General features: G+C 38.3%; 1 protein-coding gene across 2 annotated transcripts; it reads right to left on the bottom strand.

Annotated features, from left to right (window-relative positions):
• Nucleotides 1-236: 236 nt before the first annotated feature.
• On the bottom strand, nt 237-24,786 carry ppp4r3a (protein phosphatase 4 regulatory subunit 3A). Of its 2 annotated transcripts, none has more exons than XM_004917068.4 (15): nt 23,599-24,786; nt 18,956-19,011; nt 18,566-18,664; nt 16,084-16,701; nt 11,444-11,521; nt 10,544-10,660; nt 9,964-10,062; nt 7,510-7,641; nt 6,378-6,480; nt 5,743-5,901; nt 4,157-4,326; nt 3,910-4,052; nt 3,262-3,452; nt 1,799-2,025; nt 237-1,110 (listed from the first exon to the last, which is right to left on the bottom strand). In XM_004917068.4, exons 1-15 carry the CDS (start codon nt 23,738-23,740, stop codon nt 994-996), a joined length of 2,451 nt encoding a protein of 816 aa, XP_004917125.1. In that variant the 5' UTR covers nt 23,741-24,786; the 3' UTR covers nt 237-993. The 2 variants fall into 2 exon arrangements, with proteins under 2 accessions (XP_004917125.1, XP_002933248.1); XM_002933202.5 differs by having other exon boundaries at nt 9,964-10,080; nt 23,599-24,785.
• Nucleotides 24,787-25,935: the final 1,149 nt, after the last annotated feature.

Consider the following 25,935-nt stretch of genomic DNA (forward strand, 5'->3'; position numbering starts at 1 on the left):
CACTGAGAGCGGGTGAGTTGCAGTAAGTTGTTGGTTGGGAGTGCTTGGTGCCCTCTTCAACACTAAAGCACACACACAGCTGTACACACATAATATGGGTCTCAGAAATTACATCTAAGTTTTCCATGGCATGAAATCTGACTCTCACATACAATACACAAATCTGTAACACTGTGAAAGAACAACTACATGGCTGAGGAGGAGCTGTGAAAAACAGTTAACAATCAGGAGACCAGTTATTTTACATGAAAAAGATTTAATGGTCCCAAATATCTATTCAACAACTCAGCATACACTCAGGGTGGACAATGATAAAAAAATCATAAAAATCATGACACAAAATGACCACATCTAGAATTCCACTCAATCTTTAATTAAGGAGGGGCGGGGAATTTCCCCTCACAATCCTCCAAAAGAAATCTGCAGTTTAAAGGGCATGGGGAAAGACATTAAAAAAAGGCAATTTTTTTTTCAACTTTTACAACGGGCCCTTGTTTTTGTGGACTTGTGTTGTGGCAATGACATGTTTGTGACGTGTAAATAGTAAAGGCAGAGAATATCCACCAAAGTGAAGTGCTGGCATCCTTTGAAGCTGCAGAAAATTCTTGTTGTTTTAATCATTACAATATTTTCCACCCTCTTTTAAACATGTTTCTGATTGGAGCAACTGACCAGCCAATCCAGAGTTCAATTACAAACTCCTGCCCTGTTGGCTTTTTTTTTTTTTTTTTTTTTTTTTTTAAACTTTTCCTTCCCTGAGAAAAGGGCAACATGTGGTCTCGGTGGGAGAGTACTAGGCATAAGTCTCTTCTTGCAACAATATACTTCCCTCTCCTCCTGCTCCTATGAATTGGCACTTGATGAGCAGAAATCTATATGTTGGTGTTGGTTTGTGTCAGACGTGCTCACAGGACTGTGTGCCTGTTACGGATTTGCTACTCCTGTGGGAAAGCAGTTTCATTTTGAAGGGAGCTGTCATAACCAATGCTGGTATTAAGATCCAAGTCTTGCTTTCTTTGTGAGTGGCAGAGTCTCCTCTTTTTCCTCGTCATCATCTTCATCCTCTTCCTCATCATCATCTGGATAATCCACAAGTCCTACAAGACCTCCCTGAAAACACAAATCAGGCAAATGACTATCTTTATGCACTGTATTTTGTGTAGTTCACAAAAAACACACACACACACACACACACACACACACAATCCAGCACCTAACCCACTTAGTGTGGCTGAAACCTGTACCAGTTAAAAACCCAAACATAATATATAACAAACACTATTTGAGAAGTTACATAGGTCAAACTACAATATGGTAAATGTTAATCCTCTTTAGACTAGTTTTGTAGGTATGCACTAGGAGTTTAAATCTGATTCAATAATGTTTAGGTAGCCAGTGCAGGGATCTGCAGAGAGATGCATAGAAGGTGGTTTTACAGGTGAGGCCAATAAGGTCAATGTGTAAAATAATTAAGTACACTAAAACATAAATAATTCATTACAATAGAACATAGTGTTGGCATGTTTTGGATGTCATATGCGATGCAAGGATTCATTTCCTGTTGTGCGAGTCTGCATTGTAAAAGATTTTGGCTCTAATTTGTCCTTGTCAAACATATAAGGTAAAAACAGGTGCAAGTAAAAAAAATTGCACATCTTGGATCCAGTTTCTCTCAGTAACTGCCACTTATGGCACCTTGTGTGGGGCAATACTGAACTGCAAGGACTTATTTTCACTCATACATATTGTGAAACAGCCCACTAAATGCAAATTATAATTTGGGACTTCACTACAGTACCTTGGTAGTTATAGCTGCCGCTTGAGGTGTGCTTTTAGAAACAGAGCCTGGAGATCCTGGTGAGCCCGGTGAGCCTGGAGAACCAGGAGAACCGGGAAGGCCGCTCGCTGAGGATTGGCTGGTGAGGTTGGTCTTTGTTGCTCCAGAAAAGGAGAGCTTAAAACTTGGACTCTGGCGTCCAGTCAAGTTGGTCTTAAGAAGCACCTCTTTCTCTTCACTTTCTTTCACTAAGATAAAAATATAACAGTTATACACTTAAAGGAGAAGGAAAGGTAAAAACTAAGTAAGCTTTATCAGAAAGGTCTATGTAAATACAGCCATAAGCACTCACAGAAACGCTGCACTGAGTTCTCTGTCAAAAGATTTCTTGTGTCTGTATTCCTGTGCCAGAGACACACAGCTTTCTCCCCTCTCCTGCTCCCCCCTCAAGAATGCTAAGAACTCACTCCCCCCACTTAGGAATGTGGATCTGAGCCAATCACCAGGAAGCTGACTCATAGGGGAAAATTTACTAATCCACGAACGGACCGAAAGCGTTCGAACGTGTTTTTCCGTAATGATCGCGACTTTTTCGTATGTCCCACGGTTTTTTCGTCGACGTTACGAAAAAATCGGATTGGTTTTTCCGTTGTTTACAATTGCTCAATACAAAAAAATCGCGACAGCGACGAAAAAGTCTTGCAAAATACGATAAAGTTGTGACGGTGATGAAAAAAATTCGCAAAATTCGAAAAAAAAACCCGCGACAGCGACGAAAAAGTTGCAAAATTTTAATTTCCAATACGATTTTTTCCAATTCGGGATTCGGATTCGTGGATTAGTAAATGTGCCCCATAGTCTAACTGAGCATGTACATGGGTCTTGCTCTTGGTGCAGGAGTGAGGCATTATGGGAACTTTCTTTACACAGCTCAGCTTTTTTTCTTCCTGTTTGGCTTCTGATCATCTGAACTGGAGAAATATGGGGAGACTTAAGGGCACTATTGAAACAACTGAAGGTATGTCTGCAGCTTGAGATTAACTCTTTATTAGCCTTTCCTTCTCCTTTAAATATACACTCCCAAACAACAGTCAATTAGTATTAAAATTCTGTGCTCAGAGGAATGATTGTAGGGAAAGCAGAGAAAAATATTAACTTCAAAAGTACTGTCAACACAATTCTTGCAGATGGGGTTGGTTACATTTCTGCCTACTATACAAACTATACGCTAGGCGCAGGATCAAATGCATGTTTAAAACTTAGAAACAAATAATCCAAGCTTAATTACTAATAAAACAATATGCAGATATTCACATATCCATGACACAATCAGTCAAATCACTGCAATATGGCTAACCCTATTGTGGCCAAACTGAACAAATATCCAACTGTTCAGATATGCAAAGAATGAGTCTCCTAACAAATATATTCTCTATGTGAATTCTCTATGGCTTAACTATTTTTAACTTGATCCAGATACCTACATTTCTTTCTTTCCATGAATTTGCTAATGGGGTCTATTAGATCTTCACTGTTCTTGATTTTTTCAGAGGAAAGCACCACTGGTTCCCCATCTTCAAGATCATCTTCATCAGTATTAAACCACATTTCCTCCTCATCTTCTATAGATCGCGCATCTCTACGATATCTGTGGTTTCTGAGGATGGATCGCATACTGCAGAGAAAGCACAATAATTTACTGCCAACAAAAATCTGCAAAAGAAACTGGTTTACAAGCACATTTATGGTGTTCAGAGATGGGTAGCTGGTGTGTTACAGTAACATCAGTGCATGACACTCTGTAACAACAAATAATACATTTTGAAAAAGAATTTTCACCAAATAGTTAGAATAGGATTTCAACGAGGACTGGTGGAAAAATGCAGGCTTTTAGGACATTCTGCAAGAATAGCAAGTATAGCAGAGCAGTGCAAATAGGCATCAAGTAAGGTACAGAGTAATCTAATAGGGTTCAATGGGCTCCTATATCTGTATTTGATACATTTTAGAAGGGTGTATTTGCCAAAATAACAAAGCAGTTTCTCACTGCAAAAGAACTATTGGCGGTGGTGAAAGGGACAGGTTTTCTTTGAGCTAACAGGCCGCAATGTATAAAAGGGCATAAAACATACCTATCAAGTTTGGGGTTGTCTTGCCTCTCTCGCTGCTGGTCATAGCGTAATTTAAGTCCTTTGAAAGTCTGCACATATTCAACATCCTCTAATGCTTTCCAGTAGTTCTCAATGACATGAGCTGTCAGTGATTTAATATCTTCCTGATGGAGATGAAGCACAGAAAATTATACAAATTACCTTTTTAGTTTACTAACTTAGTAAAAGAAATTAAAATAGATTTTACTCAGAAGTCTGCGACACTCACCACTCTAATATATTCAAAGATCTCTAAAATGGCAGAGTTCATAAGGTTGTACCGAGAACCATTATTAAGAAATGCTTTGACGACAGGTTCAAACAAAAAACTCTTCACTATGTATCGATTATAGAATTCATCTTTCAGACCTACTATCTTCCTCATAAATCTCAATGCACCTGTGAAGACACAATTAGCTTAGATAATAGGGTTTTCATAGTTGCAGGTTATATCTTTTTGTTTTTTTTTTTAATTAAACTTTGAGCTGATCTACTTAGTAAAATCAATGTTTTCTCTTCCTTGGAGTCATGCTTGAACCTACACTCACATCAGTTGTATTTATCAAATAACATTGCTGTCAGTCAGAGTTGAGAATTTTGTAAGAATTCACCCCTCCAGTTATCCAAAACACTGTTGCAAGACTCCCCACTATCCCGTTTATTGATCTCTCTCTTCCCAACCACTGTGCAAATGCTGGTTTCCAATACAGTCTGTTAAATTTAAAACCCAGACTCCCTAACCTATGAAGCCAAATCAGTATTTTTTATTGTATAAAGAAGAGAGGGAAGAAAACCCATGTTATATGTGACCCCTAAGAATATGTATGTACCAGGAATACAAAATAACTTCTAGTACTCAGAGATCTGTGCTGCTGGCAGAGTTGGCAGGTGGAGGCGTTAACTTGATTTCCTTTAGTAGCTTAGCTTTGAAGTATCTGACATAAATGACACTAACATGTTTCTATGAAAATCCATAGGAATAAAACAGTATTCCCAAGACAAAGCGGCTATGAACTGTCCCCAAATTGCAGTAATGGAAAGAAAGATGCAGAAGCTTATCTGCTTCCTTCACCATGCTGGCACTGACAGGAACCTAAAGCTATGTCAGAGTGTCAGCTGTGTTAAAGGAACTGTAACAGTGTATAAAGTAAAGTGTATAAATGTTGTCCTGCACTGGTACAACTTGTGTGTTTGCCTCAGAAACACTACTATAGTTTATATATAGAATACTGCTGTATAGCCATGGGGGCAGCCATTCAAAAACTCTGTAGAATACAATAGTGTTTTATCTGTTATCTGCTATGTAACCAGTGCCTTTTCTCCTTTTTTCCAGCTTGAATAACTACCCCCATGGCTACAAAACAGCCATTTATTTATATAAACTATAGTAGTGTTTCTGTAGCAAACATACAACTTTAATCAATGCAGGGCAACGGTACATTATATTTCATTTACCTTAAAAGAAAAAAACAACTTTCTTTTTTTGGTGTTACTGTTACAACAGGGTTGGGGACAGTTTGGGGGGTACTTTTCTACAGAAAGAATATTGTGCCCATTTGTTAAGTGACAAGTCCCTATGGATTTTTATGGAAACTTGTCAGTATAATTTTAAAGAAAATAATTCTTTTAAGCTAACAACCTAAACTTGTAATCCATTATATATTAACAGAATTAAAAAGATACACATAACCTACATTGTCCTGATGTTGTAAGTCTGTGTTAAGGTTATATATTAATTTTTACACAGAACCTGCAGAATTCTAGCTACAAACAAAACATATTTATAAAAAAAAAATCTTGATTGAGAAAGCTTACATAGACCAAGGAAGGAATGCACAGATGACATAAGAACAAGCACCCGTCGCAGAATGTCCTTGTTTATGATGTAATTCTTTATGTGGTAGGTGTGGTGTTCAACACAAAAGGTGAGCAGTTCTAAGATGAGCGCCAACAGCTGGGCAGTCTGGAAATCATCTAGATGAAAGATATGTTACACTTTTACATTACAGATCATCATAGCAAAAATACATTTAGTATACAAGGTCATCCTACACACACTTATTTAGCCTGTAATTCTTCAGCCAAGGGATAAAATGGCACCATGTGAAGAAACATATCAGCCATTTTACCACACAGTTCAATAAATTTGATATTCTAAAATCAGTTCTGTAGTAGACTTTCCGCACAACCCAAGTTTCTATTAATCCCATTATCTTAAAGTAAAAACAGCTAAAATATCTGCTGCTTCTTTATGTTTTCCAACAATAGAATATTTCCTTAAAGTGCCGCATTTGTGTTAATCTGGGATCCTTACCTCCTGTGCATTCCCGCCCATATGTCATAGACTAAAAACATTAATCATGTGATTCTAAGTGGAAGCATTAATTTAAAAAGGAGGTTATCCTTTCATAAACAAGTAATATATTACAGGCTATTGCCAGAAATCTAACCTTTGCTGGGCTTTTCCTCCGTGGTGTTAGCCAGTAATGGAGCAGTAAGGACATGCATGCAGTGCTTGTAGAAGAAACCCAAAAATTCAGTCTTCTCTGTTTTCTAGGAAGTATGTGTGGTGTTTCAGAATGAATACAACATAATTGTAAAGCAAAATAAATAAAATGTCTGTCAAAGCAAGAATGGACAAAAACATACAGGTATGGGATCCCATATCAGGAAACCAGTTATCCAGAAAGTTCCGAATTACAGAAAGATTGTCACCCATAGACTCCATTATAAGCAAATAATTCTAATTTTTAAAAATGATATCCTTTTTCTCTGAAATAATAAAAGTATCTTCTACTTGATCCAAACTAAGATATAATTAATCCTTATTGGAGGAAAAACAAGTCTATTGGGTTTATTTAATTTTTAAATGGTTTTTAGTAGACGCAAGTTATGGAAATTCAAATTACAGAAAACCCCTGGTCCTGAGAATTCTGAAAAACAGGTCTGATACCTGTATATTATACATAGGGGTTTTGTTTATTTTAACTACTTTGACCTTTCTGCAGGGCAAGGTTCACTTAGTTTGGCCTATACATATCTAAACCATATTTAATGTAGTAAAGGAGGCTTTAATAAGCAATACATGTCTGAAAGACAGACAAGCACAGAAAACAGTGACATATAGTTAAAGATCAAACAGTGTGCACAATAGTGTGAAGGCTATGGGGCACAACAAAGAACTGGAGACATGCAAGTTAAAGTGAGAGGTTTAATATAGACTGACCAAGATATTTAAACTGTATTTGTACAACTTATAATAAATGGCAAAGCTCAGTGGGGCTCATATGTCTAAACTAGCCACATTTGCACCTGGTCAGTAGCCTATGGCATTGAATCAGATGTTTGCTTTAATTACTTTGCCTAAAGCTAATGTCCAGAGATGATAAATAAGCCCAACAAGGATGTTGCTTAAGGAAGCCACCTTTTAAGCTGTACAGCTCATATGCTTGTTGGCTCTTCCAAAGAAAAAGATTTGCTGAAGAACAGTCATAAACAAAACAACAAAATGGTGCACTATGCAAAGAGGTTTATCATAAAACGAGGTTGCAACAGTAACCACATCTAGATGGTTTTTCTTACATTGGTTGTTGCCAGCATATTTTCAGGATCAACCAAAGTGCGGAGAAGTCCTGTGAGCTGCACGGCGCCACCTAGCTCTGGGTCTGTATCACAAATCATGTGTTCAATGATAAGATTTATCAGCAATATGTCCTAAGAAATAAAAGTAAAATATTAATATTATTGAAAAGTTGCCACGGATAAAACATTCTGTAACATAAGTGCCAGTTTTTGTTTCACCTAAATGTCTTTTGTTGTATGTGGTTGATACTGTTGCTGCCATACCTGTGCATAACATATCCTAACCACCCTGCCTCACAAGTATTGCCTGTGATCTGAGATTCAAGGCATTACAGTGGCACAACACTGGTAATCAGGATCAGGCTTTTTTTTTTTTCTAACTTTTACTCAGAGAATTTCAGTTTTCTATTATCCAGAGCAGCATGTTATCTGCAACCCAAGAAGTTTTACTACCAATGTTCCTTTTTCGGGTGTGAGATTACGGGTTAGGTGCTTATTTACTTTCTTTAATATATGTGGGGGCCCACTTTGAAAGGCCACTTGACATTTATATGAAAATAATAAATTGTTGGTGAACTTTGTATAAAATACTTGCGAAAAAAAAAGCTTTAGCTCCAAGTTGTTGCTCTGTGCTGCAACCAAATACAATTTTTTTATTAACATATATATCATACAGAAATTGCAACACTGCAAGTGGCTTTTAATATAATAACATTCATGTTACAATATACAATTCATGTATAGGGCAAAGTAAATGTGATGTGGCTATTGCTTGACTTCCGATTTGAACCAGAAGTTAGTTTAATGCATTCCTTAGAGTGTTCAAAGTTAGCTTGTGAGTATTTTTGTGCCAGTTCAGGGAAGGGGATGGGGACAGAGGGCTTCTCTTCAAAAATTGCCCATACACGGTAAGATCTGCTCGCCTGGCGATATTGGGCCAATTCATCATTTGGCCCTAGGGCCAGACAATTCAATTAAAATGATGGATATAGGTGCTGTTGGCAACAGAAAAATAAAACCTGTCTGTTGAAACCTGGCCAGATGTTGGTAGGGGAGGCCCATTGTGCCCATACACAGCCAGATATGGTGCTGAATTGGGCTAAAGGTAGATAGTGGCAGCTAAAATCAGCCCACGTATGGCCACCTTAAGTCTGCGAACCTGCATTTACTGGCTGAGCTTGTACAAAAAGAGGGAGTTGGAGCTGCAAGAATATTTTTAATGTAAAATATTTGTGTTTCTATTCCTTCAAGCTGGCGATATACTGAAATATATGCTTTTTTTTTTTTTTAGCAAGGTCACCTTGAGGTGGGCAATATCAGGCTGATTTGATCGTTTAGCCCAAAAAAATATTTTGTACCATTTAATTTGTAAATGTATGGCCACCTTAACTATGAATCATACATTTAGTGAATGTATCAAGCTAAGTAAAGCTTGAAAACGCAGATACTTCTTGGGTTACTAAAGCACAGCTGCAGTGCAGCTAGACCAGGGATCCAACCTTTCATACCTGTGAGCCACATTTAAATGGAAAAAGTGTTGGGGAGCAACACAAGCATGAAAAAGTTCCTGGGGGTGCCAATAAGAGCTATAGCAGCCTACAGAAGGCTCTGTTTGGCATTATACTTGGTTTTTATGCAACCAAAACTTGTCTCCTTACCAGAAATTCAAAAATGCACACCTGCTTTGAGGACACAGGGTACAACATCCAAGGGGTTGGTGAGCAACATGTTGCTCACGAACCACTGGTTGGGGAACACTAAGCTATACAAACTTAAGTACAAACAACTCAAAAGAATGGTAGGCAACCCTACATAATGCTTTAAAATGCAACAAAATAACAGAACTACTAAGAACTGGTTTGGTGGAATAGGAAAAAATACAAAGAAAAAAATTAGAGAAAGAGTGCATTGAGTATGATCTTGTTACAAATAAATGTTTTTGTAATAAACACCTAATTAAAACATAAAACTGAGATCATGGCTTGGAAAAAGACACTATTTAAAGGGACAGATTTACTAAGCTTCGACCATTCTGGTAATCGATTGCAACTTCCTGAACTCACTGGAGTTTTCAGCAATTGATTTGTTTCACTTGTTTTTTTTACTTTTGCAAGTAGGCTTTTGACAAACTAAAAGCTCAACAGGTTTTTAGCCACCACTGTGTTAAACCGGTGTGTACATTTGGGGCGTTGCCTTCATCACACGAGGTTTTGAGGTCGTTACAGCTTTGACATTTTATGAGAAAAACAATGGAGAAATCTTCCTTGTCCACTGCCAAAAGACTTTAATAATACCCTAATACCAACCTAATAATAATACAATATCAAATAATATAATTTAAAAAAAAACTTAACAGCTTTCTTCTTGATTAGCTAAAAACATTTATATTAGGCTTGCAGCTATATTACCACATTTCTGCAAGTAATTACTTTACTGATGAAGTTGGATACTTACATCATCGTTCTGCTGTGCCTCTTGCATTACAAACTCTCGCACCATAGATGGATTATATTCTACCAAGTAGGAGAAAATGTCGGTGGCAGCACTTCGAACCTGTGGATCATCCATGCCCTATTTGGTTAAACAACAGGACCCATCTTACATTGCTGTATTAATCAGACTAGCAGAAACTGCCTAGCATTTCCATATTGAAACTTTATATGCTGAATATCTTTACAAAAGATATGTGGACTAAAACAGGTTAGCCAATAAATCACTCAAAATAATAGAAAAAATCTACCTAAATTAAAGTTTGATAACTATGCATTAACATTCATATAATTTAAAAGTTTAGAATGAGGAAGGTAAAACACCAGTGCTACAGCTCAAATGATTACCTTTCAAGTGTTACAGAAGCTAGAGAGTTTTACAGAGTAAATATAAGGTAAAAAAAGTATAAATGCAGCATGCAACCGTGTACAACATAAGTTACACATTATTTTCACAAAATCTATGAAGTTGTCAAACTTGTGACAGAGGTTTCACTGAACAGATAAGAAAGTTTGTAATCTGAACAAAAAGGATTGCTACTTACTAAAATTACTTCTAAGGCCGGAAGGATACCCATGTTTGACAAAGTCTTAAAGAAAGCATCTCTATTTTGGGGTTGTAGCGTCTGAGAGAATGCACAGAATTCCTTTAGAAAGTTAACCTGAAATTAAGGTAAAAAACATTTCAAAATAAATTCTGGTTCATTTTCTTACATAGTTACATATGGTTGAAAAAAGACCAGAGTCCTTCATGTTCAACCCTTATAAGTTAACCCAGCACACACAACCTATACTTACCAATCTATACACTCACATACATAAACTATATATATATATATATATATATATATATATATATATATATATATATATATATACACATACATACACACAACTACTAATACTAACTGTAGATATTAATATCACCATAGCCTTGAATACTATGCTTGTTTAAGAACTCATCTCTACACAAGCATAAGCAAACTATTAAAGCTATAAACAATTTTTTTCTGATTGAAATGAATAGCAACCACCTTTCACCAGTCATGCCCAGAACACTCAAGGAGCGGAGAAAAATTAGAAATAATATGTTACTGAGATAATATACATAAATATAATTAAGACAGCACAGCAAATAAATGATCCAGCATTAAAACGCCTAAGTGGAAACAGGTACTTCTCTACCAACAGAAATATGCTGCTAGGCAAATGACAGTGCTTCACGGGCCTTAGTAATACATTTAATATTTCTCAGTGCCTTCTGAACAGTTGAATTGTACAAGATGTGTTTCTTGATTTGCTGGGCTGTCCTAACTATACTGTATGTTAGCTCTTTTAACAAGTAAAGAATGTTGGTTGCCATTCACTTCAATGGCAGTGAGTGGTAACAGGACATTATCTGCCATTATAAAACATTTCTGGTGTGGAATGGCTAATATACTTACCAGCTCTTGTCTTTTTTCATCATCTGTGGCTTCATCTGTGAGGTGTGCAAACAATTCTGTTAGAAATTTCTCATCTTCCTAGAATAAGAGAGAGTAAAAACAGTAATTTTACTTTACAGACTGGTGCAATTACAAGATTCCCATTTGGTGAATACTTTGTTTATATTACTGCAGAGCAAAGATTACTAGATAGTTTTGAACTTGGCTGAACTGCTTGTACCTAGTAACCCAGCAACAGAATAGTCATACACATAGAAGAATCCTCACAAAAAAGTAAGACTGAAGAAGGTGGCAAGGTGGTAAGACTACCAAATCTAATAGAACAATTAATGCAATTAACAGGATGGCAACTCTACTTACCTAAAATTCCTTGTTACAGCCACTTCACAAACTTAGTGGTGCACAGACCTTATAAGTGCTGGGTGACAGCACGAAACATGTTAGGTATCTTCTGTTAATTAGCTTTAAAGGGCATCTAAAATGAGTTGACTCATTTGCAGTTTACACTAATTTTCTGTTTTTTGGGTTTTTTTTTGTGATTTGAGATATTTGCATTTTTTGGTTATGATCCCCTCTAACATGGGTCAGTAACATGGGTCATGGGTCAAAATTCTTGAATAGTTTCTTATTCAATCCCAAGTAGCTAAGCACCCCTGTTATTTAGATTTATAATTCAGGCAAAGAGGGAATGATAGGAAGTTGTAGTGTCAGTTTTTGAGTTCGCAAGAAACAATGATGGGGAGGGAAAATGGATATAGTATGCAAAGCATTTCTAATATCCATGGCCACCTTGACTATTTTGAAACGTGTCTGTCAAATAGAAGCATCTGCCAAAATTTGTGTTCAGGATTTAAGGATGCTTCAATCTCACCAAGATTCTGATGCCTCAGGAAGAGGAAAATAGCTCTAGACTACAGATGGCTTTACTCTTCAGTGAAAGAAGGAAGCAGACAGGTTAAGGTGGCTTATGGGCAAACTCACTGCCAGCAGAAAAGCGCCCAGTTTAATGACTGTTGATTTCCACTCATTAAAGCGAGAGAAACACAAGAAATTATTACTAATGCTGTTTGGTCCAAAAAACAAGTCTGTGGTTTCTGTCTGAAAAGCACCTGTTTCATTGCTTTCCTTCCCATTCCAGTGGAAAGAAGAATTAAGGTATTAGTGTTTTTCAGTCTGAAAATGCCCAGACTTTATGTGGTTTTACACCCTACACTTAGGGGCTGATTTACTAACCCACGAATCCGACCCGAATTGGAAAAGTTCCGACTTGAAAACGAACATTTTGCGACTTTTTCGTATGTTTTGCGATTTTTTCGGCGTCTTTACGAATTTTTCGTTACCAATACGATTTTTGCGTAAAAACGCGAGTTTTTCGTAGCCTTTACGAAAGTTGCGTAAAATCTTGCGATTTTTCCGTAGCGTTAAAACTTACGCGAAAAGTTGCGCCTTTTTCGTAGCGTTAAAACTTAAAAGGTGCGAAGTTTCGCGTAAGTTTTAACGCTACGAAAAAAGCGCAACTTTTTGCGCAAGTTTTAACGCTACGAAAAATCGCAAGATTTTACGCAACTTTCGTAATGGCTACGAAAAACTTGCGTTTTTACGCAAAAATCGTATTGGTAACGAAAAATTCGTAAAGACGCCGAAAAAATCACAAAAAATACGAAAAAATCGCAAAATACCGATCTTTACGAAAAAAACGCAATCGGACTCATTTCGACCCGTTCGTGGGTTAGTAAATCAGCCCCTTAGCAGTTTATGTAGTTCTTTCACAGATACCATCACAGTAGGTAGATTTTTAAATTGCACAAGACATATTAATTATGATTGGAGTACTGCTTAACACATTTAGCAACTCCTGCAAGAAGCAAGACTTGCCCTTTGGGCTCATTAACAATCCTATCACTCCCAACCATCCCATCATGCATTTCCAGTAACTGCAAAAAAGTGTTAATCACAAGATTAATCAGCGTAAAAGTTCTTCCCTTTTAAACAGAACATGAAAAAAGTCACATTCACTTCACTGGATTTCTGCATATTATACAGATTAAAACTTAAGTACCAAAATGACATTATCTAGTATTTAACACCACTGAAATGTATATTTTTGTGCAGATTGCAAACAAAGAGAATGACTTGATCCTCATGTCTTACAAAACACACTCTAAATACAATATCACATTTCGCTTGGCTGAAGTACCATGAAAAGGGTTGGCTTCAATTTCAAGTAAAATTAGTCATACTGTACTCTTATTACTCAAATATATTCAGTACAGAGTATATGGGACCATTTACGCTTACAACGCAAGGCTTGTCACAAAAGGTAGTGCCTTGTAATAATGTAACTTTATCTCTGTGCTAGCATTGCAATGTAAAATCTTTAGGGTGTTAAGCCCTTTTATTCCCGTCTCATTTTAATCAGTCCTTAGAGCTTGTCACCAACCACTTTTTAAAACTTTTTCACCTTAGAAGCATTACTTGGTGCAACTTTTTGTTTGCCAGGGAACACTACTGCAAATCACTGCTAATTTTAAAAAAATGTACAAAATTTCCAAAAATTAAAAGTTACCACATCTTATTTCCAACATAGGATACCAAGCAAAAACATATTCTGAATATTTTGACATCATAAATACATATGGCAGATATGAATTTTCATCATAGCACATGCACCAAATCCACTATTTTAGGATCCGGCTGAACCCCAAAATCCTTTGCAAAAGATTTTGGCAAATACTGAACCCAAATTGGTATATGCAAATTAGGATAAGAAAGGGTTCCTAGGCTATGAAAACAATTTTGAAGTGACAACATGTGGAAAAGTTTACAGTTACAGTTTTATGCATCAAAAACAAGAAAAACGCAAAAACCAATAAAATCAGAATTAATTCTTTTTCCTTGTGCTTCAATATATTTTATAGCACTCATGATACTACCCTGCATGGTCTGATCATCTTTTGCCTCCTGACCAATACCCTTATGGCAGGGGTGTCAAACTCAATCACATAAGGGGGCCAAAATCTAAAACACAGGCTAAGTCGTGGGCCAAATTTTTTATTAACATACTTAGTAAGCTACTAAGGGGTATATTTATCACAATGTGTAAAAAGTGGAGTAAGACATTACCAGTGATGTTGCTCATAGCAGCCAATAGATGCTTTGCTACTGTTGAAATCTGATTACTGATTGGATGCTTTGGCCAACATTACTGGTAATGCTTCACTCCACTTTTTACACAACATGATAAATATACCCCTTAGTCAAAAGGTCCCCATACACTATAAGATCCGCTCGCTTGGCGATGTCACCAAGCGAGCGGATCTTCACCAGATATCCCCACCTACGGGTGGGCGATATCGGGTAGCAAGTAGCTTAAAAAAATAAATAATCCGATCATTTGGCCCTGGGGCCAAACAATCGGATTACATTTGCGGCCATGGGGCAGTCGGTTCGGTGACCGCATCAACGAGCCGATGCGGTCCCCGATCCGACTGGATTTTCTAACCTGGCCGATCGAGATCTGGCCAATTTCAGGCCAGATATCGGTCGGCCAGGCCGCTCGGTTCTGCCCATACACAGGCCGATTAGCTACAGAATCGGTCCAAGGGACCGATATCGGCAGCTATAATCGGCCCGTGTATGGGGACCTTTAGTTACTATGTAAGGAAAATGGAAATTGATCAGGCTGGATGGTCAGACACACTCACCAAGGGCCACATAAAACAGCCAGGGGGGCCGGATTTGGCCCCCGGGCCTTGTGTTTGACATATATGCTTTATGGTGAAGACACACAGAGCTACTAGTAGCAGCTATTTGTCACGGCTTGAAAAAAAGACAATGCGGATCATTTACTGATAACTGTTTAACGTGTGTTTAAGCAGAGGCAATTCTTAGTATTGCCTATGACGGTATTTTCTGGCATTTGGTAGCCATGACAAGTAGCTGCAACTAAGTAGCTCCGTGTGTCTTCACTGAGATTCCTTGCAAGGCAACAGAGGCGGGTGAGACTAAGGGCTCTTGCACACAGGGAGATTAGTCGCCCGTGACAAATCTCCCTTTTCGAGGGCGACTAATCTCCCCAAATTGCCATTCCACCGGCGAAAATGAATCGCCAGTGGGCTGGCATACGCGGCACCACGATTTCAACGAAATCACGGAAGTTGCCTTGAGAGGAATAGGTTTAAAACTGTTCTACTCAAGTCAGAAGCTGTATTTTTAAAAAAAAAATAAAATAAAAATTAAGCAATCAGGTACACACAAAGGACTTATATCATATAGTAATAAATTGATTAGCAGCCTTTCCTAGTCCTTTAACCTTGGGTCTGTATATTTTCCTGAACTACAGCTTCCAGTATTCAACACATAATTAAGATGTAGTACAACAACTTTTGTGGATGCAATGCTAAGAAAAAGGGCCCTATCTGAACCAGGTAATCTGAAGTGCACACAGTGTGCTTCATTCTACTTTAAAGACACTGATCAGTTCTGCAATGGTAAATCATGTAAGAACATTTAGGTACTTGTAAATGCACAACATGTGGTTTACATAGGCTGGCAGTTAAAAGGATTAAAAAAAAAACCAAATACCTAAGTACAAACTAATTAACACCGATTAAGAAAAGAATTCCTGTGGAATAACCTACCTGTAACATACCAACAATCTCCACTTTGTTAAAAAATATGAAGGAGTGAAGAGTTGACAGCATGTTTTCTTCAAACACAGAGGGGGTAGGCAAAACCACATCTTGAATATACTGAACTCTGTATGTCTGATGAATTTTTTGTTTTAGGTCTGGGTCTGATATAGGAATCACTTCTTTAAACTTTGCTGTTTTTGTCAGAAATTCACGATGCTTCCGTTGTGTTGGTAAAGATGGGTCATACTCCAGACACCCAATTATGTCCATTATACAGTCCTCTGAAAACATGACCTCAAAGAGTGCAGTTCGATTTAACAGAAATATACCCTTGATAATTTCATACAAGTGGTGTAGTCCTTCAATATTTTCCAGATCTTCACACACATGGAAAAGCTCCAGGAGTTTTTTAATGTAACCTTCATTTTCAAGGGCTACGGCAAGTTTTTCTCGACGAAGTGGAGATGGTAAAGAAGAAGCCACAACTTCAGCAATTTCTTCTAGTCGACTTAATTCACATGATGGTAATTCCAAACCTGGAGAGGACATGTCATCAAAGCGTTCTTCCTCAGATTCATCCACTAGGTCCTGAGTGATATCAACAGAGGGGTCTTTCCCTTGAACCTTAATCCAAAAAGAGAAAACACTAAAAGAACTCTGACAAAGTACATTAGAGGGAATAAAAGGCAGAAAGGGGATGTTCTTTTTTCCATAAAAACAGCTTTAGACTGGAGGAACAGAACTTTCATTTGAAGCAGCTTAAGTGGTTTTTCACAGTGAGGGCAGTGAGGTTGGGGAATGCCCTTCTAAGTGATGTTGTGATGGAACATTCTGTTAATGCCTTTAACAGGGGCTTGGATGAGTTCTTGAACAAGCATAGTATCCAAGGCTATTGTGATACTAAAATCTACAGTTAGTATTGATGTTGGTATATATGGTTTATGTATGTGAGTGTATAGATAGGCCAGTATAGGTTTGTGTGTCCTGGGTTTACTTGGAAGGGTTGGTCTTTTTTCAACCCAATGTAACTATGTAACAGTTACTGGTCAGCTGTACTAGAATTCCTTTGCAAAAGAAAGGATGGAGGTACCTAGCAATATCCAAAAAATATGGGACACATTGCTAAACGTTAGACAAAATAACTTAAAGGAGAAAGAAAGACTAATAAAGAGTTAATCTCAAGATGCAGGCATACCTTCAGTTGTCTCAATAGTGCCCTTAAGTCTCCCCATATTTAACCTGTTCAGATGATCAGAAGCCAAACAGAAAGAAAAAACTAAAAACTAAGCTGTGTAAAGAAAGTTCCCATGCCTCACTCCTGCACAGAGACCAAGACCAAGTGTACATGCTCAGTTAGACAGACTATGGGGCACATTTACAAAAGCACGAACGATCCGAGTGTATTTTTGCCGAATTTTTCGGGCGTCCGCACGACTTTTTCGTACGGCGCACGACTTTTTCGGACGTTTGCACGAAAAAATCGGAAAGGTTTTACCGCTGTTTACAATTGTTTGGTACGAAAATTTCGGGACTTTCGGATCGCCAATACGATATTATCGTGACTAATACGATTTTTTCGTAAGCATTTTCGTGATATATGCGATCTTCCGAAATTTTCGTTTCCAATACGATTTTTTCCCATTCGTGATTTGGATTCGTGGATTAGTAAATGTGCCCCTATGAGTCAGCTTTCTGCTGATTGGCTCAGATCCACATTCGTAAGGGGAGGGGAGCAGGAGAGAGCTGAGAGCTGCATGTTTGTGGCACATAAATAACACACAAGAAATCTTTTGACAGAGAAGTCTGTGCAGCATTTCTATGAGTGCTTATGGCTGTATTTACATAGACCTTTCTGATAAAGCTTACTTAGTTTTTACCTTTCTTTCTCCTTTAAACTGAAAGGTAAATGCCTTGGTCGCTCCCACCAATATGTATTTCTGATGTACATACGCAGTGCTGTAAAATGTTCTCTAAAATCATCTACCCCTAATGCACGTTATTCTACTTATATGTAAGGCCAAAGTAGAGAAGAGTTGTTTTGTATAATGTAACTTATACAATAATTTTTAAATTATTTAAAATCAGGAAATATACACAATTTGCTTAACCAATACTGGCATATCTGCACAAAAATGTATTTGAGTCCCAAATTACCATATATTATGCTGTTATGTTTTATATTAAACATAAATGGCATCTTACTGATCTATAGATCAAAGAGCTAAATATGTTGTGTACATGGTTCTCCTTTGAAAATGTCGCACTCACAGTTCAGAGTTTACAGGCACACAGAACTGTGTACAAGGTATATTCAGCTTAATGTTGACCTTAAAATTAAGATTTATTATGCTGTAAATATTGTTAGCTTGAGACAGTCTGTCACCGGTTCAGTCAAGAACAAGGCATGGTCTGACATGAAGGCAATAAATGAACCCTTACCAGGCACGGCAAATATTTTATACAGAGGTATAACAAAAAGAAAACTCACCTGGCATATTTTCTCCCAAATTTCATCACACCCAGCCTTTTCCTGAAAACTAAGAGCCAGGTCATAATTTTCTGCTTCTGACCATACTATTAAAGTGTCCTGAAAGTAAACAGATAATTCTAGTTAACGTGGAAAATAACAGCACTCGTAGGATTTTATCATTTTTAAGGGGTATTTACCAAATTACAGAAAAAGTCAAGAGTAATAAATATATAAAAAAAAAAAGAAAACTTAATATTTATGGACAATATTCTATATTGCTCATTTCAAATAAATGTTAGAACACTACAATTTTTATTAATTATTTCAAAAAAGTATAGCACAGGTATTAAACAGAGACCTATACATTACATAACTTCTTAGGAAATACTTTGTTACAGAAAGACTTACCTGCTGTTTCTGGTAAGCTGTGTTAGTATTAATTTTTGATTCCAAAAGAAGTGAGCCTGGTAAAAAAAGAAAGACATGAGTTATACTAGACCGACTAATATAACTGGTATTCTCAGAATTCAGAATGAGCTTTTAATTATAATTTGTTTTATGCATGATAAATACTAAATCTTACAGTACACAGCTTAAACATATACTGTAGTACAGGTATGGGATCCATTGTCCGGAAACCTGTTTTCCAGATAGTTCCAAATTACGGGAAGACCATCTCCCATAGACTCCTAAGCAAATAATTCAATTATCAGTTGATCCCAATAATGCAATTATCACCTCAAAATGAGGGCTTAAAGTTTTTAGTAGATAATAGTCTGCATCAAATGCAGTGCAATTACTGACTTTTCAAACAGACAATTCAGCAAAAATAAAAATAGCAGATTTGTTTAAAGGAACAGTAACACCAAAAAATTAAAGAGCTTTAAAGTAATAAAAATATAATGCACTGTTGCCCTGCACTGGTAAAACTGGTGTGTTTGCTACAGTAACACTACTATAATTTATATAATAAGCTGCTGTGTAGCCATGGGGGCAGCCATTCAAGCTGGAAAAAAGGAGAAAAGGCACAAGTTACATAGCAGATAACAGATAAGTTCTGTAGAATACAATAGTGTTTTATCTGTTATCTGCAATGTGCCTGTGCCTTTTCTCCTTTGAATGGCTGCCCCCATGGCTACATAGCAGCTTATTTATATAAATTATAGTAGACTTTCTGAAGTAAACACACAACTTTTACCAGTGCAGGGCAGCAGCACATTATATTTTAGTTACTTTTATACACTTTCATTTTTTGGTGTTACTGTTCCTTTAAGGCCAATGAAGCCCTGATTTACTGGGGGTGCAAAAATGTCAGACTAAATTTTGTTTCCCCAGGCTGGTGCTCCTATTAATAAAAATGCATTTGTTCTTGCCTTACCTTCCTTTCTTATTAAAGAAGCACCCAGAAAATAAATAATATTCTGGTTGCTGTAACTAAGCCAATTTATTATATATGCTAATATCACACGGTTTCTGAGTTCTGTATCTTTCTGTATTGTTAAAACTCAAAATATACAAATGTAAAATATTTTTTCCAATGCTGCAATCCTCTTTTTAGTACAGGTATGGGACACCTGTTATCCATGCTTGGGACCTGGGGTTTTCTGGATAAGGGATCTTTCCGTAATTTGGATCTCCATACCTTAAGTCTACTAAAAAATACTAAAAAATAATTTAAATAGAGAATAAACCCAATAGGATTGTTTTGCCCCCAAAAAAGATTTATTACATCTTAGTTGGGATCAAGTACAAGGTACTGTTTTATTATTACAGAGAAAAAAGAAATCATTTTCAAAAATGTGAATTATTTGCTTATAATGGAGTCTATGGGAGTTGGCCTCTCTGTAATTCGGAACTTTCTGGATAATGGGTTTCCAGATAAGGGATCCCATACCTGTATTGACATAATCTTTATTCTATATTTGCCTTAATAAGCAACAATAAAAATATGCACAAACAAACAACAAAAATGCATTTGTGAGTCTAAAGCTGCCCATACATGCTCAGATTTTAGTCTTCATTAATGAACGTCAGGATATCGATCATATGTAAAAATGCAACAATCTAAATATAACAAAGCGGAGGATGTTCTGAACATAAAATAATAGGCAGACAGCAATCATCTGATGCATTTTAGGTTCCCCAAGGATATCATCAGATACACAATACATGCACAGATTTTATCTTTATCCTGCCAAAATTTTCTAACCTGTTCAATCGATAAAACTACCGAACACCATGGTATTAAAATTATGAAGACAATAATTCAGAGCCCACACATGGTCTAAAAATTGTACAAAACTATATTTGTGTGTGTATGGCCAGCTTAAGACCTTGCTAGAAAAGCCTGGGAAAGTAGAACTGTGGCACAGTATGTCCCTCTATTTTCCCCACAATCAGATTGATTGGGGGTGCCCAACATATATTGTATAAACACAACCCTCAATATTCTGTCAAAAGCCAACAGTTAGTGCTACTGATATTTGTAGGTCATGGGGTAAGACATGTCTGCAATTTGTAACAGACAAGGCAGTATAAAGTCTATTGCCAGATTGAGGGGTAGCTCACAGAACAATTTACTTGGTGTTATGTATACATCTGCATTCTAAGACAATTCCCAATAGTTTTTCTTTTTTGTTTTTTTAAATTAACTTCTGCAACTCTCAGAATTTGAATGCCGAACATTCTGGCACCCCCCAGTGACTTAGCTTTTCTTTCTCCTTTAAATAACAGGTACACAAATGGAACAGGTTAAATACCATTACAGGTATGGGATCTATTATCCAGAATGCGTGGGACCTGGGGCTCCCCAGATAAGGGTTTTTTTTTCCATAATTTGAATCTCAATACCTTAAGTCTATTAAAAAAATAATTTAAACATTAAATAAACCCAGTAGTATTGTTTTGCCTCCAATAGGGATTCATTATATCTTAGCTGCCATCAAGTACAAGGTACTGTTTAAATATTACAGAGAAAAAGGAAATCATTTTTAAAAATTTGATTAAAATGGGGTCTCTGCCTTTCCATAATTTGGAGCTTTATGGATAAAGGGTTTTATCCCATACCTGTATGAAGAAACACAAACATGTTTAAGGCTACATTAGAAGCATGTACAACCTCTTGTATTTAGACACAATAAACAACATGCCATACAGCGAAACCTCAATTTTACATACCCTGATTTACGTTTTCCCTAATTTTACAGAATTTTTGTGGCACCATCTATATTTAATGCATTTCCCTGATTTTTTTTAGCTAACATTCCTTTTTTATTCTTCCTGGTTGAACCCTTGAGCGTTTTATCTGCATTTTAGTACACCTGCTTCCATTACGTATTCTTAAAGGAACAGTAACACCAAAAAATGAAAGAGCTTTAAAGTAATAAAAATATAATGCACTGTTGCCCTGCACTGGTAAAACTGGTGTGTTTGCTACAGTAACACTACTATAATTTATATAATAAGCTGCTGTGTAGCCACGGGGGCAGCCATTCAAGCTGCAAAAAAGGAGAAAAGGCACAGGTTACATAGCAGATAACAGACAAGTTCTGTAGAATACAATAGTGTTTTATCTGTTATCTGCTATGTGCCTGTGCCTTTTCTCCTTTGAATGGCTGCCTCCATGGCTACATAGCTACATATTTATATAAATTATAGTAGACTTTGTGAAGTAAACACACAACTTTTACCAGTGCAGGGCAGCAGCACATTATATTTTAGTTACTTTTATACACTTTCATTTTTTGGTGTTACTGTTCCTTTAAATGCAACATGTTATATTTAATTTGGTAATCTGAAGTTGCCTGCAGGAGGAAACTTTGCGCAACTTCGGATTACCGAATCGATGCAAAGGGCTTTCCACTGCCGACTCCTATTATTGCCGGTGGAAATCCTTTTTGGAGCGGTTTGTCACCCTCAATAGCAGAGATCTATTGCGGGCGACCCAACCGCTCATGGGAATCTTACCCTAAAAGAGAACAAAAGGTTGCTACACTAGGGGGTTTCAAAATGTTAGGCACCCTCCAGTGATTCCATTCACTTACCTGATAACCCAGGCCAGTATTCCTGTTGGCAGAAAAATGCACCAGTCTGGGGTACTTTGCGCCAGCTGCTCATGAACTTATACAAAACTGGCAGCTTTATCACTGCATTTCCATGGGGAAAGAGACAAACAAGAGGATTGCTTGCCTACATGTACCCTAGCCAGTGCAGTTTTCTGCTAATAGAAGCACCAGCCCGGGGTATCAGGTAAGTGAATACAATTACTTGACATTTGGCAAACCCCAGTGATTTTAACTTTCCTTCTCCTTTAAGCCCTCTGCACCAAATACCTAACTTGCCTTAATGCCTAATGATCTCTTGTAAAAACAAGCATGCATTTGTCATTATTTTTCAAAAATGTTGCAAGTGATTTCCCTCAGCACATCTGCCTTGCACACCTGTGGGCTTTCCTTTAAACCTTTGTTCCTTACACTTGCAAAGTGCTCATACTTAAGCAGCTAGTGTAAAACACATGTAGGTGTTGGACATGTGGATGCCATATGCATTCTATATGCAGTGTAGATGGAAGATGTGCTTGAAAACATACAATTCACTTTCATGGGCAATTCATTCATTCTATTCAGCACACTTATCTTTGTATCAGGGATTTTGGTTATTTCATTGACAGATTTTCAAGCCCATCAACCAATGAACCTTATCAGCTCCAACTCCACTTTCTACAATAACACAAAAAGTTGCTCATTATGTGTATGGTGGCCTCTTGTACAGTATCTGTCTGCATGGCCAGTGGGCCAATACCCTGGATACCAGCAAGTAGTGTGTGAGCACCTTTCATTTTCCAGTACTAGGAGTGTGAGGACAGACAAGATGCATGTAATGTAGGTACCACTGAGCTCCAACCTGCAGCCCCAGCACCTGTCCAATTGCTACAACTTACTGCGGCTACACAATTTGGTGTGGGGCAGTAGCTGGACAGCTGCAGGAAGGCGACAGGCTGGAAAGTCGTTTTGTCACCTTATGAATATGAGAGAGATAAACATGCCATTTACCGTCACTCTCGGCCCTCACTAGGAGGGACATGCCCTTGAGCCTCTCCACGTAACCCGAGGACACATGCCCTGTGCCCCGGTCATCCCACTGCCGGTCTTCATTCAGGGTATAGACCTTCACCCTCCGCCGAGTGTCTGTCATCCTGTCGCCTCTATCTTCGCGGAGGCCGGATCCCCGGGCTTTCCTGACACCCGTGCCCCGCTGAATAGGGCCCGATCCCCGGGCTTTCCTCTCACCGCTTCCTCGATTAACAGAAGTCAAGCCTCGCCCTTTCCTGGCACCCGAAATCCAAGCAGGGCCCAAACTTCGGGCTCTCCTGACACCTGTAACCCGCAGAGGAGGTGCTGGCCTTTTGCGTTTTCTTACTCTCTTACCCAGGCGGAAAAAGCCCGACCGTCGGGCTTTCCTAGTACTGGTACGCCGGTCCGTAGGACCCAACCCCCGGCCTCTCCCCAGCCCCGTCGCTGCTCCGTGCGTCCCAGCGAGGTCCGTACCCACAGGGCCTACTGCCTGTACGGCCCGGTCCCCTCGCACTCCCGCCTCCAGGCCGAGAATCCCCGGGCTTTCCCGCGATCTGACCTACGAACCTTCCACACCGGGCCCAGGCCACGGGCTTTCCAAATCCAGTCGCCGCTCTAAGGGGAGTTTACAGATCTGCCCCTTCGCTTATATTCCATACGTGTTACCGAGCGGAATCTCCGCTCCAAGGTCGCAGTCTATAGGCGCCGAGCCGCCCTCATGCCTATCCAGCGGGCGACAAGGCGAACAATAGCCCCAGGGCCTCCTCACGGCTGGCGCGAATGGAGAGGAGGAGTCCGGGCCTCGGGGTTCCGCACGTTTCCGTGTCCCGCGTCCCTCCCGCTTGCTCTCCGCTGCCTGCCGGTGTCCCCGCCCTCTGTAGCCGTGCCTGGCCCAGTATGTCAGTCACAGCGGCGCCGCCAGATCCTCCGCCATGTTTTCTCCTCCCTCTCAGTCAGTCACCCCGGGGGTCATACACCCCCTCACAATAGGGGTACGCACGCAATGAGAAGCCGGACGTGTTTGTGAGCACAAACTTCGCTCCCACCGAAGTAATGTCCCCCGCTGTTAGTATCACGGCAGCGGCACGTCTCGGAACGAGCAATGGGATAAATTGGGGTGTCATGTTTTCCGTCTTTTCTGAGCGGCACCTCTCATTTTGTAGCTTCCAAACAAACCATTAAAACGTACAAATCGCTCGTTTCATCGGTTTGCCTTTATGGTATGTAAATATTCAGGGAACTGCCTTCATGGGTTATGCATTTATACTTTGAAAGTTTATTTTGGGCCTTGAAATTTGTTTATAAGTAAATATGTTATTGTTTAATATAGTATTTCCTAAAACTGTCCATTGTGTTTTTATTTTTGAACTCTGATTCTGTAACCCAGCAAAAGGTTTACAATATGCATGTTTGTGTATATTTATTCATACTGCGCATAGAAACGTGTAGAGGGGGTGGGCTACAAGATATAACAGAAAAAAAGGTTGATAAACTGATCTGTATTGGTTTATTAGTCAACTAAAATATCTATTCAATGAAGGAGAAATAAAGGCTCCAGATACACAGTAAGTGGAAAAACTCACTGATGTGAAATAGTGGTCCAGGTGCTCCAGCCCCTTAGACAAAACCATAATGTAGGAGTGGGGCACTAAAAAGATCCACAGATAGGCCAGCAAAATATATTAAAAAAATGAAATCTTTCTCAGCCTTACATGTTTGGTGTCCAAGAGAAACATAACTATAGCTATAAATAAAGATTCTAACTTTTTAATATATTTTTGTTGGCTTATCTGTGGATCTATTAAATGTCCAACTATATTTTTCTTATTCAACCCTAAATGTCCCACCAATCTTTCATTTCAGTGCAATTTGGCCATTCAAAAAGTGTGGTAAAAGTGCCCTAACATGTAGTCACTCATCTATGGTAGAACTGACAGATATCCTGCTATTTAGCCCATGTGTTCTGCTGCAGTGTTATCACCCAATAACCAATTGGTTAGGGCAGTGCTGTCCAACTTCTGCAGTGCAGAGGGCCGGAATTTCTCTAGCATACATGGTGGAGGGCCGCTAATGGAAGCCAATTATGACCAATCCCCTTGTTAAAACAACACCGACTTCAAACCACACCTATTTTATCACAATGGTGGTAGCACAACTAAATCCCAAATGCTTGGTCCTTACTGCGGGGATATCAACCGTCATTTATATGTGAAAGAATTATATTATGTCATATTAAGATATACCCTTAAAATCCATATGCCTCCTCCTCCCCTATGGATAGCACAGCAACCCCCAGCACATAATTACTCACCTTAG

Source organism: Xenopus tropicalis, chromosome 8, assembly GCF_000004195.4.
Source record: "Xenopus tropicalis strain Nigerian chromosome 8, UCB_Xtro_10.0, whole genome shotgun sequence".
In the NCBI taxonomy this organism is placed as follows: domain Eukaryota; kingdom Metazoa; phylum Chordata; class Amphibia; order Anura; family Pipidae; genus Xenopus; species Xenopus tropicalis.